Raw genomic sequence first — 16,853 nt, forward strand, 5'->3', positions numbered from 1 at the left:
AAAAAAAAAGCCCTGATTTGAAAACTATTGCAAAGTGTTTTCTAAATCATAACGGAGAAAGCAAACCATACAGGAAGGTCACTTATATCTTACGAGGAAATTACAGAGGCCAATCTACAGCTTGTATGGGATACTGGGATGGTAAGGACTTCTTATGTATCTGCATAGGGAAAAATGAAGAGTCACTAACATATCTCTGCGTGTCAGAGAAGTCTGGTAAATCTCCTGTGCCTCCATTCCGGTAACTGACCATTAGTCTCTGCAACATAGTTGGAAACTCTGAAACATGTCACTCCTGGGATGGGAGCTGTTCTCTAGAGTCACAGTGTGTTGACAGAAACCACCAACTGTCATGGTAAATTAAACAAATAGGTTGGATTTCTCTATGAGAAAACAACAACCCTCAGGACAATCAAAATTAACAGTAGGAAAAAACTGTCCATTACTTAAAAAAAAAAAAAAAAAGATAAAAAAAGTGTTAAACACTGAACAAGACACAGGTCCCTTAAAGCCAGAGCAGCACCTTTTAAGGACAAACATGTCACTGTGTAAAACCTCTGAGCTGGCTCATGACTGACAGAAGTAGCACCTGATCTTCACAGATACTCCATACCTAGTGGGGTTTTGTTTTGGTTTAATGTTAATTATTATTGTTACAGACTGCACAGTGTAGTGGAGACACAATATGTCTGTCCCTTGATAGGACAGATATGATTTATACAAACAGCTGTGGACACTCATGTACAGCAGCAGTTTGGGCAATACAAACACAGAGGAACGTGTGCATATGTAGGCATGCATTTGTGCTTGGACAAGTACAGAAAAAGTTCACAGCTACTATACAAGGACAGAAATCTTTGGGTCAGGAATTTTTTCGTCCATTTCTGAGAGAAGAAGGAATCAATAGAAGAAATCTCAAGTCAAAATTACCAAATTTGACACCATCTTGAGCTAAAAACAAAGACACAGATGAGAGATGTCTTAACAATCAGCATTTCTGGAGACTCCCAAAAATTAAGTGGCCCTTCTGAACCCTCAGAAGAATAGTTCCAGCTGGCAGATGTCTATGTACATAAAGGAATTCATTCTACAGAAGAAGGAAAGGGGTTAATGTGAGCCATCGAAGACTCCAGTGCTTTGAGGAGGAGGAAATATACATGCTCCAATAAGCCTTTTCTTCTCCTACAGAATTACAGAGAAGGCCAAGGTTTTATTAAAACCCCGGCTGGAAATGGTAATTCAGCACCACCTGTCACAGCCCCATGGGCACCCCCAGGCCCTCGCTGACCTGCCCAGCCTCAGCTGCTGCTTCCACAGCCTATTCTGCACCAGAAGCCCCAGTGAAGCTCAGGCTTCTGTTCCCAGACCTGGCTTGAGCTTAAGTACCATGCCTGCCTCCGGTCCTGCACTCATCTCCTCAGACCTGCGTTATTTGTACTCTTCAGACCCAGGCTGTGGGTGATCATTTCACCACCCAGGCACATGGTGTGACTCTTAGGGCTGTCCTGTGCAGGGCGAAGAGTTGAACTCTATGATCCTTATGGGTCCCTTCCAACACAGCATATTCTATGATTATGGAATTTTCCATGTCTGGGGCTGCTCATGGCTCCTACTTCCAGACCCCAGCTTTGCCACACTGCTCAGGTGTGGGCCCAGATGTCCTGCTGGAGTGGGCACTGCCTGTGCTGCTGGCACCCTCACGCCCCTTCTCAGCCTCCCTCATGGAAAAGCCCTGCTCATACTGCTCCCAAGTGCTATCGTTTAACAGTATCAGACAAAAATATTTCAAAAGAGGAAACCACTATTTTTAACAAAGTATTTTTTACTATTTTAAAACCACCTAGTCTGATCTAAATTCACCTCTTAATAAAGATCACTGTACCAAAAATAATCTTCAAAGTTTCCTCCACAGAGAAAACTCAGTGGTCCAATGTGGTGTTGGTAATAAAAATTGACATAACCAGACTACTAAGGCACAGCTGATAAAATTAGCACAGTCAAATCACAGTGACTAATACAGTCTGTGTCTTGTTCTTCATTCATTACATTTTTATATTTTCAAAAACTGCTGTGCACTGCTGCCTTTTAAAGCTATGCTTTGTTTTTCAAACCCACACCAACACACAGAAAAGTCACCTGCAATACACAGCTGGAGAAGGGGGAAGGAGAAGAGAAAGACATGAAAACCCAAGCATCTGTATTTCATGAGAGGAAAGCACACATTCTACTGTGCCATTAGACCGAACTTCGGAGGACAGGGTAGACTGGGACACTCTAGGTCCTGAGTGTGGAACTGCTATGATTTGATTGAGATAGTAGATTGAGATAGTAGTTAATTTAGGTGCCTTATACAACTAACTTGTTTGTTTGAGGCTTTAAGAATGCTTTGGCCTTATCAAGTCATATTTGACTTTATTCTCCATGAAACAGATATGTTTTTCGTGGTTTCCAGTATTTTTTTATATTGTCTTATGGTAGAAAGTAGGTATTTAATTGACCTGAGAACAGCAAGAACTACTATACAATGTAATTTTTGTTTGTAAACTCTCAGGTTCTAAAGGAAAGGGTTTCTAAGAGTAACTTCTTATGAGATGTTAACAGTCAGCAGTTTTATCAATTTGAGAAGTAATTGTTTTTCCAAACAGTAAAAAAAAAAAGTCTGTTTAAAATAGATTTTTTAAAAAGTTTCAAATGGTTGCTATCCTCATCAGTCACCTAATACTAAGTGTAAATACCCTACAGTACCCTTGTATTAACCTCTGTAATTAAACTACTAATAATCTGATATTTGAAATAATAGTATTTCTAATTTTCCTATCTTAAATTCATTATTATACATCAAAAGACATGAACAAGACCATAGCTCAATTAGCTTACAATCTTGACAACATTTATAACCAGAAAGATAACATTACACTGTGATAAATATTAATGGAAAAGGAAAATTTTTACCATCTGAAAGTCAGACACAGTAAATGTAAAAAATGGTTTTAATCATGAGGAAGATTTTGATGGGCAAAATCAAGATGTTCACTGGAAAGAAAATAAGGTAAAGAATTTAGAACACTTGAAGTAACTACACTGAAGAGCTTATATCCAGACTTCAAAACCAATCCATGAACAAAAATGCAGTTTAAAGAGGTATTATAATTCAGCAATATGACATATATTTACCAGGAGACAGAGGAAGAAAAAGTAACCACACTAAGACTTGAACTGGTATTCTGACCTAAACAGCACACTAGGTTTCACAGCAATTCTGAAGGCCACATTACTAAAAGACAAGGAAGTAAGAAAGAAGATATTATCAAAACTCCTCTATGAAATGTTTATTAATGTGCTAATCTAAACTCAGACCTGAGATACACCACTTTTTTTTTTCATTCTAGGTAGTAAATTCACACCTACCTAGAGCAATGCATTTTAAATTCAACCACCAGGGAAATTACTACATAAGTTGGAGAAGATGGGAAAATCAGAAGAGGACTTGTGTGATTTTTGTTGTTGCTGCTTTGTTTCTTTTTTTTTTTTAATAAATTGACAAAATGGAAGGATACCAACTGGCACTGATAAAAGGAAAGCAGCAAGGGAAGGAAGATAAAAATAGAATTCCTCAAAGTACGAGTACAGGACAAAAAAATGCTTGTAGTTTTATGGGGAAATGGGCATCCAGAGTTGATTGACAGGAGAGAGTAGCTTGTTCAAATGAATATAAGAATGAAATATATACATGATGACTCTTTACAAATAGGTTAGAGGAGCAAGACAGAAGTAACTATATCTAATTTAGCCATTAATACATCTGGGCTGATAATCATATCAGACAGATCTTAATGAGTTGCTAAAAATATTCTGGAACTACCATCTTAGAAATCAAAAAATCACAGAGGGGGAAAAAACCTTATAAATGCTCTTTTCATAACCAAATAAGCAGGGATTTATTTTCCAAAATTAATGTAATTTAACATCCTAAACTATTTAAAAGTGGTCATCCTGCCTCCTTCTGTGTAGCTTATGAGTAGTACACTAGACCTGCAGAAAGAGATAAAAGGAATTCTTCTGCTTTACTGAATGTTTTGTAAGTTTGGAAGATTCTTACCCTGTATTGATGGAAATTATTTCTATCAGTGGATTCTTCCTAATCTTTGGCAAATCCAGCCGTGCTCCACCCAAACGTTTTCCATTATCCTTTTTCTGACCCAGCAGTCTCACAGAATGACCTTCAAATTAAACAAATAAATGCAGTCATTACAAAGAAGAAGTCTCATCATAGTTGTTTTGATTTGCTCTTCTTCAGAAGTAGTGTTTATATTTCAAAAATTGAAAATGAGAATGAGATGTAATAATATATTTCCATCATCTGGAGCATTTATAAAGAGACACTGACAGGTAAAATAAATCATCTTAAAATGAGCAAATTATTTCATCCAATTATCTTTTCACACTTACACTTTCTGTTTATATGATTAAAATTATCTAAGCAGCCTCATCTTCAGATTCTCTAGCAAATAGCAACATAGCAATAATATTTAAATTAGTTGCATGGCAGGATCAAATGATGCTTCCCAAAAAATTTAATTCAAACCTAAATTTGGAGGTAATAAACAACTAAATACTTTTTTAGCTTATTATATGGAGAACCAACACATTTCAAGGTAACCTGACTGTGTAAGTCTAAAAGTGCTGGGAAGCATATCCTCACGTGTCTGTGGTTAAGCTGACTACCAAGATTTACATATATTCCTCCCACACCAGGACAACTGGTCAGAAAACTGCCTCACAACTACTTTCCTGAAACCATTAATATTCAGGGACTAAAATACAAATAATTTCACCAACTGCCTACAACATCAGTCATGCCATGACAAGTCCTATATTTAAAGAGCATAAATGACAGGGTTTGCTGACATTTTGAGGCAAGAACAATGAAGAATCAAAACAATTGTGTGTATTATTGCATAAGGTAGTCTAAAGTGTTCCCAAGTTCTAAGTGTAAGACTGGTATCATTTACTCCACAAAGCCTAGAACAGGGAGATGAGAGACAGCAAGTGAAAGCTAATGGTAGATACCTGAACAGAGTTGGAAAACAACAACTCAAACTGGCATAAAAGAAAGCATGTGTCTGTTGAACTTGGAAAACTCCGATAGTAAACTCTACAGCTTCAGTCCATCCAATATTTCAAGAAAGAAAAAGCTAACCCTGAAATTGGGGGGGGCGGAGGGGGGGTGCGGGTGAGAGGAATGCATGAAACTATAAAGTACAAGTTGAGCTAAATCCAGCACAGCAAAGCCTATGACCACTTCAAATTAATTAAAATCTGTGTTACATCAAAGCTCCTAATTTATGTTACCAACAGCTATTTACAAAATTAATTCCTTCATCAGTCAAAGCCTTTCTTCACTGCCTGTTCTGAGGAGTTATAAATTAATTTTTGAATAATGTGGCATTCATGCTCTTAATTTATTTCCTTGATATGGCAACAACAGCCTGGAAAAAACCCAACTACTTCTAGAATAACATCTTCCTCAAGTTTTTTAAAGATACATAAAAATTCTAAATCGAAAATGTGATCTAATGAACAAGAGAGCAGGACTGACCTGATAGCATCAAATTTAATACCAATAGGAGACCTAATGGTTAATACTGATAGAAGACACCATAATGTTGACAGGAAACAAAAGACATTACTTTTGCAGTTGCAGTTGACAAAATTTCATTATATCCTGTGGTGAATTTAGTAACATGGTGCTTGTGCTACCAGCATTTGCTAAATAACTCACTTCTACCTTTTCCTGAGAATAACAGTAATATCCTTGTCTCACATACCAGCCATTATTTTCTAATCTAATGCTTCATTGAGGAGTTTCAAGAATGGCACCATTTTATTTACTTGTATAACAAAAGTGAGTGGGTTAAACTGGAAACAGAAAACATTCTTTTTTTATTTCTTAATACTGTGGTTTATTTGGAATAAACCAATTTATTCATTTTTAAATATTCAGCTACACTGCCATATTAAAGGTGTATTTGGATTTATGGCTGAAAATACAGTGGAACGATTCACTGTAGTCTTAAAACAATTAGGTTTAACAACAAGTTACCCAAAATTTAAAATTCACACACTTAGAATTAGGGTCAAACCACCATTCTTAAGTTTAAAAAACAAGATCAAAACAACAAACCACAAAACCAACCTGCTCCCCTCCCCAGGTAATATCTCAGTGTGCATAATCAGGGAGGCCTCATCTCCTCAGAACACAGACCCTCACAAGGAGAAGCCATGCGAGTAACTGCTCCCTAACAGGAATTTAGTTCATGCTCTCCCTTTCTCATACTGAGAGCAGTCCTCAAACAGGCAATCACCCGCAAAAACACCCCACAAGATGAGGCCATTCCACAGATAGGATATAACTTATAGGAAGAATAAGACTGAGCTGCTTCTATAATCAGAGACTTCCTTTATTCAGGAAAGAAACCTCAGCTCTGTGACCATCTCCCACATGATCCACCCGATGTTAACACCCATCCCAACCCCGACCCTGAGCTCAGGAAATCTATGGCCTGACAATAAAAAACAGCAGCTTATTCTCACATAAAATACACTTCCCATATTCCTCCTAAATGACACTGAAGTTTGAATTAATATGAGGCTCATAAGACCTGTAGGATACTCAAGAATAACAACATGCCTGTACTTTTCAGTCCAGACACCAGAGGCTAAAAAAATGCCTCCAAGTGGGAGATGAGTTTTAGCAGAGAGTTTAATACTTCCAGAAGGCAAGCAGCACACGCACATCCAACTACTGTGACTTGTGTGGCAGGCACACTTAATTATTTTTTTTACAAAGAAAACCCCCTCAAATACAGTATTTGTGACCTTAAATCCTTTTTCCTCTACTCCATACAAGGACTATTTGTTCCATTTTAAGTAATCACTGAAGCATCTGTTTACAGAAGTGTTACTATTAATAAAACATAACTTGATAAACACTGAATCATACTTTTTCACATGCTGTAAATCTTTTTTTCCTCATACTTATTTCAAGAAAACTTACAAATAAATATTTTGCCTATTTTCCAACTAGGAAAAGGCTAAATAACTTTTTTATTTAGTGCTGGTGTCCAACCAGCACTATTAAGCCCAAATCAACATCAAGTTTAACCAAAAAAAGTAGTAATTTTAAATCTCATTCATGACCTCCTTTCAAAGCTTAGAATAGGACAAAACACTGCAATTAAGCTTTACTTCTAAAGCATTTTATCTGATTAAGTTACCTTCTCTCTGACTTTACAGGTTTCATAACTTATCTAAGCATAACAGGTGTCCCGAACTTAAAAGGAGTCTTTCTTTTCATGTTTATTTCCTTTTTTTTAAAGTTTTGTACAACATTTTTGAAAACTCAGTTAATCACAAGTCTATTAACCATAATGATAGTGCTCCATCTCAGATATCAAGCAAACACACCACTCCTTTTTTGAGGGCTCACTCTACAATACAAGCTTTGAAATTCGGCTTAAAGACAAACAGATCTAGTCAGGTTAGATAGGAAATCCTAAATGATCCAGACCTATTAACTGCTTCTCCTATAAAAATAACTTTCCTACTTCCACACAGTCTAGCAGTAGATAAAAATCCATCAAGAAAAAACAAAACAAAACCTGAAAAAGTTAATTAGTGGTTTAGGACATGTGTCAGAGCAGTTTTTCACTAATTAGTAGATAATTAATACAGATTAAACATAACAGAAGTATTAACCAAGTCTAGCAAGGACACTTGCAGAGCAGAATCACTCACAGCAAATGCAAATGAAATCAAGCTATGAACAATTTAAAATGAAGCAGAGCTCTCTAGTTTTCAGAACTGTTTAATATTAAACTCATCTTTATATAGAAGTCAGTAGATAAAATTCACATTATTTGGCACTATCTGCAAGAAGGATGAGGTTGGAATAAATTAATCAGGATATTAAATCTTATTTAAGAGTCTAAAAGAGGGCATTTAAATGTGTCTAATTTGATCATTCAGTATGCAAAATGAAAATATTTTCAAGGTATTTATTTTCACTTGTTAAAAAGGACACAAAGAAGTAGCACAGTTTTAATGGCACGTACATATACCTCTAATCATAAATGCATGTGCTTCAGGATTGATGGAGAAGGCCCAATCTTGAAATACAAATATATGAAGGGAACAGGTAATGGAATTTCTTTGTCATAAGATTATAGCATTAAATGTCCTGTGAACCTCAGGTTAACATCATATCCATGTGACCTAGAACCACAGAAGCATGCTAATGATTTTAGAGCAAACAGATTCAAATGGGACTAGTACCTTCCTAGTTTATTACAAGTATAAGTCAGGGGGAAGTAGCCTGGCTTAGTAAATTTCAGTAAACTTTACCAGGCTATCAGCGTCATATCAGATACTAGTAGATCTATATTATGTTTAAAAAATAGTCAGCTTCACTCTGTCCATAGGCTGGCACTCCTCAACAACTGCTGGGAAATTACATCTGCTTGAAAGATGGAAGAGGGCACCCACTGAGAGTCCCTCCCTACCCCTGCACACCCCACTGGAGCTATACAGTGTGACTCTGAAACACAACTCCCAGCCAGACGTAAGATTTCTTAGCTATTAGCTTTCAAGTTCAGTGCAGATATCTCAAGCAGCTGAAAACCACGATTTTACAGAAAATCCTCAAAGATGCAGGAAACCCCAGCCTTGGCAACAACAATTTCTATTGTTTTTTTGCTTGTTACCCACTCTTTCCCTTTCCCAGTTACATCACTATGCTTAGAGGTTATTCACCATTTCCTGAAAGACTTTTTTCCTCAGCACAGTTGCCAACGCACTGTTCTGTACTTCTCAGATGTCTCTCACCAACCTGTCTGATTTTCTCCAGCATCTTTAAGGAACGAGATTAAGCACATTTTGTGTACTCTTGCACACATTTCCTTCCACCACTGTTTGGTTCTTAATGAATAGAGAGTTTTCCTTCCTCAAGGTTAGCACTGGATAAAATAGCACATAGGAGCAGTGTAGCTAAGGAAAGGAAGGTAAAAGCATATGAAGGAAAAACAAAGTAATACATTTCTTCATAATGCATTTCTTCAAAGAAAAAGTAAAGGAATATGTGCAAAGAAGAACCAAAAGCAGTAATAAAGACTGAAAGAAGTATCAAGCATGGGCAGATCATAAGTTCCTCTCCCATCTTTTCTCCCTGCCCTGCAGCACAAACATGCTGTCCCACAGCAGACATGACTGATTTCAAAGGAATTCCCAAGCTCCCCAGAGCAATCACATGCTGTCAAACACACACAAGTGCAAAAACAAGGACACTAATTGGTTTAGGACTCTGCTGTGTGGAAGCTCCCATCCAAACCAACACCAGCTGGCCAGCAGCACACTGGCATTCCTGAATGTCATCACTGGCATTTCCTGTCCCAAGTAAATTCAGGGAGCAAAGAAAAGCCAAACCTAACTGAAAGGTATATGCCCTGCTCCTGACCAAGCAATTAATATAAATTATTCCTTTTCTAGATCAGTGAAGATGGGAATGTTCTGTAACAGCCAAACTCCTTCATTTGGTGTAGACAGGAACAGGGAATAATTCAGACCAATGGTGTCAGAGTTACTGATCTTTCCTTGTGTTTCACTGCACCGTGCCTTGGGCCAGGCATCCAGTCCCATTAGGATGCTGATAGCTGGTGTTATGTTTGATCCAGTCTCTGCATTCCAAACTCTTTCATAAAAAGATTGCTTTCCACCCTATATCAAATCAAAAAGCTTCATAGAAATGTGCAGGAATTACTAAGCATACAGCACATTTGTAATTAGCTTGAAATACAGAGAACTACTAAGTGTTGCACTTGGAATTAGCATCCAACAATAATACTGCTTTGGAAGACTCTGGAATCTGAGTGTCACATTGGTGACGACAGGAGATTTTTAAGATTCACTTAATGTAATTTCAAAAACAAGATATTCAGTAGAAAAGGTCCACAGGTGTCCCATATTGCTAAAATTAATACACCACTTTCTTTCCATTAAACATACAATATCTCTTTATTCTTGGCATGTCTCCAGTGTATGACTCAATCATAACAATATCTGTAAGCACTAAAACCGCACTGTACAAGAAGTCATACGGAAGAAGAGGTAACTATTAACATGGAATTACTGTCCATGTAAAAATTTTGCCAAGTTAAATTAAGAATATAAGTGTCCCAGAACACTTCTGACACATCCATAGTATTTTCCTCTATCACAGCAAAAGCACTTGAAATACCCTATTAAAGCACTACTGCTTTTTTTTCAGGATTCACTAGCTTCATCCTACTTATTCTGAGATCATGCAATGTTATTGTCTTTCTGAAAAAGTGCCTGAATGTTAAATCTCCTGTGAGCTCAAAATGCCAGCCACAATTACACAGCCCAGAAGGACAATACTAATAATCGACTACAGGAAGAGTTTCCCTGACCCTCTGTCCTCACCTCTCTGTGAAGAAATGCATTTGATTAGGATCAAAGATTCTGCTCAAAACCTCAGGAGATCCTGGAGAGAAACTTCCACGGGAAAAGACATTTTGAATCAGATAAAACAGGCTGCATTATGAGGAAGGGAAGTGCTGAAAGCAGGATTGTCAGAGCCAGCTGCAGCAGCAGAAGTAATTTGCCTAATGTTTTGGGGTGTGCAGGATGAACAGAACAAATTTAGCCTTAGAGTGAAATGCTGAGCTGAACTTCTCACTGTATCCAAAATCATGAGGTACCCTTTACATTTACCAGGCACGAGGATTCTCTAAGAGAGCTAAATTCAGATGAATCTAACCAATGTGAATAGGACAGAAAAATAGGGATGCTGTAAGATAGTCATTCACTCAAAGCGTGGAAAAGAGCACATGCGGGTTTGGAAGAAAAGGCACCTTTTGCTTGCACATCACAGGCTCATTTAATAATGAGCAATCACAGTTGTGCTACTGAGATTTTCAGTCTGTTTCCCCCAATTGCTTGTTTTCCTCTTCTGTGGCACTATGTATCTCCCATTCAATTTCTATGAGCTACTTAACAAAATAAAGTCATAACATTGATAGTCATAATAAAGACAGTCAGTTATATCAGATTTATAAATTAAATCAATTAAATAACTACACTGAGAAAAATAATTACTAAACCTATCTAAAGTCCTAGATCATCTCACATACCTAATAGTCCCTTCATATCCAAAAGCATTTGAACAGACACAGCAAAAACAGCAATAAACTTTCTTGTAAGAGCAAAAACTGGTTGATGGCAACAGAAATCTCTTGGCCCAGCAGAGACAATTTTAATGTTGAGCCACATAATTACTGATGTTTTACAAAAGCAATTAAAGTCTGCCTTTGCATAAACAGTTTCTCCACAATTACTGTATATTCCTCATCATGCTCCACATTTTTATTTAATTTACAGTCTACAAAGCTGAACTCTCTGAACTAATAATGGCACAGATCATGATATTGCCATTTGGAACTCATCAGTACCCTTCAGTACATCACACTTTTAGTAAGCAGTCAGAAAGGGGCAATCAAAATGCAACCTGGTCTTCTCACTGAAGCACCTGGCCACATGAAAAAATCTTCATTTAAAATCCATACAGTGGGACACCTTCCAGCCAGATCTTTTATAAGCCAATGCTTGTTATCAAAGTAGTTCTTAAATAACAGAAGGGGGGGAAAAAGGCTTGTTTGAGTAATGACACTCTTTCTACCCATAATGCTTTGATGACAACAAAAAAATTGTAATTTTGTTTAAATAGCAATATCTCCAAAATTTCCAATCCAGGGCACACAAAACAGAGGCAGGTGACATGTATCACATTATGCCGTTAATCTCAGTGACTGACTCTTATGAATTACTGATGGGTGAATCCTTTAATCACAGTCATGGCCCCAAGTTCCTGACTCACTGTAGCTCTGTGTATTCCCACTGGAAACATTATTTCAATCCTACCCAACTTTCTTATGTCTTTCAAACACAGCCCCTGACACAAGTTCCTAGAATCAAAGAATTCTTAAGTTAAGAGGTTGGAAAGGACCTTAAAGATCATCTAGTCCCAACCCCTGCACCATGGGTAGGTCCATCTCCCACTAGACCAGGTTGCTCAAGGCATTACCCAAACTGCCTCGAACACAGTTTTTCCAGTTAATGCCTTTATTTTTCCACAACCTCAGTTTAAAAGGCAATTCTACCTCCTAAAAATCACAGGGATGTGGTACTCTCTCGGGCTGTGTGGAGGGGGCTGCAGGGGCCTCTGAGAGGAGAGGGCGGGGCTGCCAAGTGCCAGACACAGCCAACTCCACCTGGGCTCCAAAAGCCCTGCCACAGGGCACTGTGGAACTCCACAGCTGTCACAGGTGTAAGAAAGGGAAAAACACTGCCTGGCAGTGAGGAAAGAAGCATGAGGGAACGCCCTGTGAGCAGCAAGGAGAGAAGAGGAGGAGGAGGAGAAAGAGAAGAAGGAGGAAGGTGCTGTGGGTGCCCCACTGGATTCCCTACAGCCAGCCGCTGGAGAGGAGCAGAGCGAAGCCGATCATCCCCCGCAGTCTGCGGCAGAGCACGGAGCAGGAGCACGGAGCAGGGCTCCTGGCAGTAAGTGCATGAAGCCTGTGAGGACCCACACTGGAGCAGCCTGTTCCTGAAGGACTACATCCCCTGCAGAGGACCCTTGCTGGAGCTTGGATCCCCAGAGCCCACAGGAATGCCCCAGGCTGGAGCAGGAGGACAGTGTGGAGAAGCAGAATCAGCACAGAGGGGCTGTATTACTGTGCTGACCGCAGCCTCCACTCCCCATCTCTCTGCACCACTTAGGGGGAGGAGATTGTGGAGTCTGGGATGAGAGACTGAAGCTAAGCATGGGAAGAAGAGGGGTGGGGGAAGGTAGCTATAGTTTCTCACCACTCTATTCTATTTTTAATTGGCAATAAATTAAATTAATTTCCCCCAAGTCGAGTCTGTTTTCCTTGTGACAGTAACTTGTAAGTGATCTTCCTGTCCTTATCATGACCCAAGAGTTATTCCATCTTATTTTCTCCACTGCCCTCATGAGGAGTGGGAGCAAGAAAGCAGCTGGGTGGAGGTCTGGCAGCCAGACAAGGTCAACCCACCACAGAGTGAAATATATAAAACAACCCACCCAAAATTGCCCCCTTCACTCCCCTTTCTATGTCCTTTCAAAGGAGAGAGAAACAGAAACAGGGACTTGATGAGGCCACTACCCTCCCTCTGACCCTCCTTAAGCTGCATTTTGGCACAAACAGTCAGTTTCCTGACTGGGAGCCAAATGATACTTTTCCCCAAATAGGAACTCCCGACTCCTCCAATTTTTATTTTTCATTTGGCCTGTCATCAACTTCTTAAGTCAAGGCTACTCTTCCCACAGTCATAGAAATCAAAAAGAGACTATTTCATCTACTGTTACCAGCAGTTTATAGTGAAATCAAGCAGCATATACAAATGCTATTTAATATTCTGGCATTCATATACATACAGATACATATATATACACACACACTCTCAGGTGGACAATCAGTATAAATTCTACACTGCAGCCTATATATAATATAGGTATCATTGATCTCTTTTTCATACAGACAGACACTGCAACTATCATGAATCCATAACTGCTAACCACATGAGGACAATTAAACAGTTGAGCAAATAATGGTCAATGTTTAAACTGGGAATGGATGGACAACTTCACCAGATAGGTCAAGGTGACTGAAACTGAGAAAGGTTATGTTAAGTATAAAGGGGTCAACCCTGAAGTAATTTCCTTCGGTTGCTTTTTATAATCAGGTCTAATGACCCATTGTAAAACTATGTTTTGTGAAAGCATTAGACAGACACAATGTGGACTAAACTAAATTCAACCTATGTCCCTCATCTCCCTAAGGCCTAAGCTAATAGCAGACTGTACACAAATACTCTGGTCCCACACCTCCCACCCCCACAAACCCTTAATAACATGGGATTTGAAAGCGTGTCTAGAAAGGAAGGGGGGAAAACCTAAATCTCTGAAGACCTAAATTCAAAGCCAGAAAAGAGGAATTTCTCCATTAAGCAGTTAGCATTTCTCCTTTAAAATACAGAACAAATGTATTCTCTTGCCTACTGTAAACTGTTTATAGCCAAGCTTGTATACACAGACAGGCTTTTTTTAAAGACAGATTTTAGAGTGATTCATAAAAAGCTGACTTGAGCGGTCACTATAAAGACATTCTTCAGCTCCCACCAAAGACAAATCTTAAGCTTATTGGGGCATACCATTGACCATACTGGTCATCCCAAATAACTTTTATATTCTGTACAGAAATTTTACTAAGTGATGCAACACACATCAATTATAGGCCTATAATTATAGGCCTAGCTCACAGACACCACAATGCCTTAGCAAGATTTTCCTAACATTCTATGTCATCATAACACCATACTGGAAAACTAAGCACATGAGAGAGTATGTTGCCCTAGTGCGGTAAAAATTGCTGTAATCTAGACTTAAAATTTGGGTAATGTGCAGATGAAGCAAGGTTTACTAAACTGTTAAATCAGAACCCTGCAAGACAAAATCATTCTGTTTTATCAGGAAGACTGAGAGACACACTGGCTACAAAATTGTGGCCGTCACTTTGAGAAACTCAGTTCTGAGGCTGTGAATGAATTATTTTGTCTAGTTCCTCACAGGCAATATAGAAGTTTCAGATTAAAAATTACCATATCATATGAAAAGTACATGAAGATGCCTCTAGTTAAAATATATCTTGGGACACAGTATAAATATTAATTAGACATGACCTGCATACAAATACTGCACTGCTATTGAAGATCACTTCTAGAAGTGACAATTTACCTGCTAATTTACCTGCTAATTTACCTGCTAATTAGGAAATTTCAAAGATTCAATTCAATACTTGTGATAAAAGCTAGGATGGCATAAAAATGAGAAATTACTAAGCCTCTTAAAAGTCTCTCTCTCTCTTTTAGCTGTCAGTGCAACAACAAATGTGCACATCCTTCTTTTCCATTTTCTGATGAAGCAGGATAAAAAGATAAGGTCACATAAAAGGTGTTTATCAATGGAGAGCTGGGAACTAACAATTACACTGTCTTCACACATATGTGGTAAAGACCACCACAAAGATATATTTCTTGAAACTACTATCTCTTGACCAAGCAAAATGGAATTGTTCTGAAAAGGTCTTCCTAACAATGACCTTAACAATGAGAAATAAAGCTAGAAGAAACCCTTTCATATTTCATACAAAGAGTTCTAAATAATTCCAAGAAATCAATTTTCTTTGGGAGTGCAGCAAGCTTTCAACCAAATCCAACAGGAAAGCCATTTTTATGAAAAACTGAAAAGATGACTATTAGGAAAAAAAATGGATAAGGAAAAAAATTCTTTCTGCAAACTTTCCCTTTTTGTAAACTGTGTACTACAAAATTCAAGCACCCAAGAATAAACTAAGGTACCACTTAAGAAATGGGAAGCCAGGGAAAGCTAGACTTTTAGGCTTAAAACTAGCATGAGGAATTTGGACAGAAAATCCAGACAACTCAGTTAGGCCGACCAATCTACAGAGCTGTCCTACAGAGGATAGACACTATGAAGTTCCACTTATTCGGTCGAATTTTTTTTAAACATTCAATATAGAATATTTTTTAAGCTTTCAATATATATATAACCACACTACAAGAGTATTCCACCCATGCAAACTTTAGCTTTTCTTAAAAAAAAAAAGGTGAAAAAAATTGTGTCATACAGCTATGACAGTCAACTTAAAAGTCACAGGTGTAAGCTGGCTCTGAATTCAGAATTCCTATTTAATCCCCTGTCCCACACCACCTGTATCTCCTGAAAGCATTAGCAGCTTCAGAAGCTGTTACCAACAATGTAGACTCGTGAAGACAAAGGACTATATTTCATTTGATCAAACACTAATTTAATCTCCTACCATGTATTTATTTTTTATAATAAAATACTCCAATCAACAGTCCTGTTATCTAAAGTATTTCATTTCATTTGGATAATGGAAGTTCACAGTTAGACTCTTCATAAAACACAAAGAAAAAAGAGCTTCACATTCTTCTCCATTAGTAGATGATTCCAAAATACATAAAATAATGCAGCTTCTGGAAGTAAATTAAAGAAATATAAGTAAATGCTCCTCTTATTGCTGGCTTTTACCAAAGTAAGCCATTATCATATGCTGTGATCTCTGCCAACTTGATTCTCCTTCCAATTGTAATTTTATTGTCACAGATGAGTTATAGTTGGAAAGGACCTCTGAAGACCACTTTGTCCAACCCTCTCACTCAAGGAGAGACATGGAGAGCCAGTTCCCCAGGACCATGTCCACAGGATTTGAATACAGCCAGGGATGGAATCTCTACCACCCACCTCCCTCAGTAACCTGAGCCAGTGCTTGGTCATCCTCACAGTGAAAATGTGTTTCCTGGTGTTTAGAGGGAACCTCTTGTGCTTTTCTTTGTGCCTGTTGCCTCTGGTCCTTTCTGTGGACCACTGAAAAGAGTCTGTCTCACTTTTCTTTGAACCCTCTCTTCAGGAATTTATATACTTTGATGTGATTCCCCCTCCCTGAGCCTTGCCAGGCTCTCCTATGAGGAGAAATGATCCAGTCTCAGTTTCTTGACCATCTCTGTTTGACTCTCTCAAAACAGAGAGCTGGTTTTTGTTCATTTTTTTCCCAATAAAACTTCAGACATCCTGCGTTCCATTACCTTTTGGGAAATCCCTGATGGAATTGGCACTATGTATGGAATTCAGCAGCTCACTTTCTCCTTCTAATTCA

At 38.3% G+C, this 16,853-nt stretch overlaps 1 protein-coding gene across 5 annotated transcripts in view; it reads right to left on the reverse strand.

Annotated features, from left to right (window-relative positions):
* CDKAL1 (CDK5 regulatory subunit associated protein 1 like 1) overlaps positions 1-16,853 on the reverse strand; it is a 379,245-nt gene that overhangs the window by 233,519 nt on the left and 128,873 nt on the right. For 4 of the 5 annotated variants that reach the window (XM_053936121.1, XM_053936129.1, XM_053936138.1 and 1 more), the window contains one exon: positions 4,100-4,220. The exons of the other annotated variant lie outside the window; for it this stretch is intronic. In XM_053936121.1, the coding sequence (XP_053792096.1) occupies positions 4,100-4,220 (121 nt within the window). The remainder of the gene's footprint in view (positions 1-4,099; positions 4,221-16,853) is intronic. 5 annotated transcript variants of the gene reach the window in all.

The sequence above is a fragment of the Vidua chalybeata genome, chromosome 1 (genome assembly GCF_026979565.1).
Source record: "Vidua chalybeata isolate OUT-0048 chromosome 1, bVidCha1 merged haplotype, whole genome shotgun sequence".
In the NCBI taxonomy this organism is placed as follows: Eukaryota; Metazoa; Chordata; class Aves; order Passeriformes; family Viduidae; genus Vidua; species Vidua chalybeata.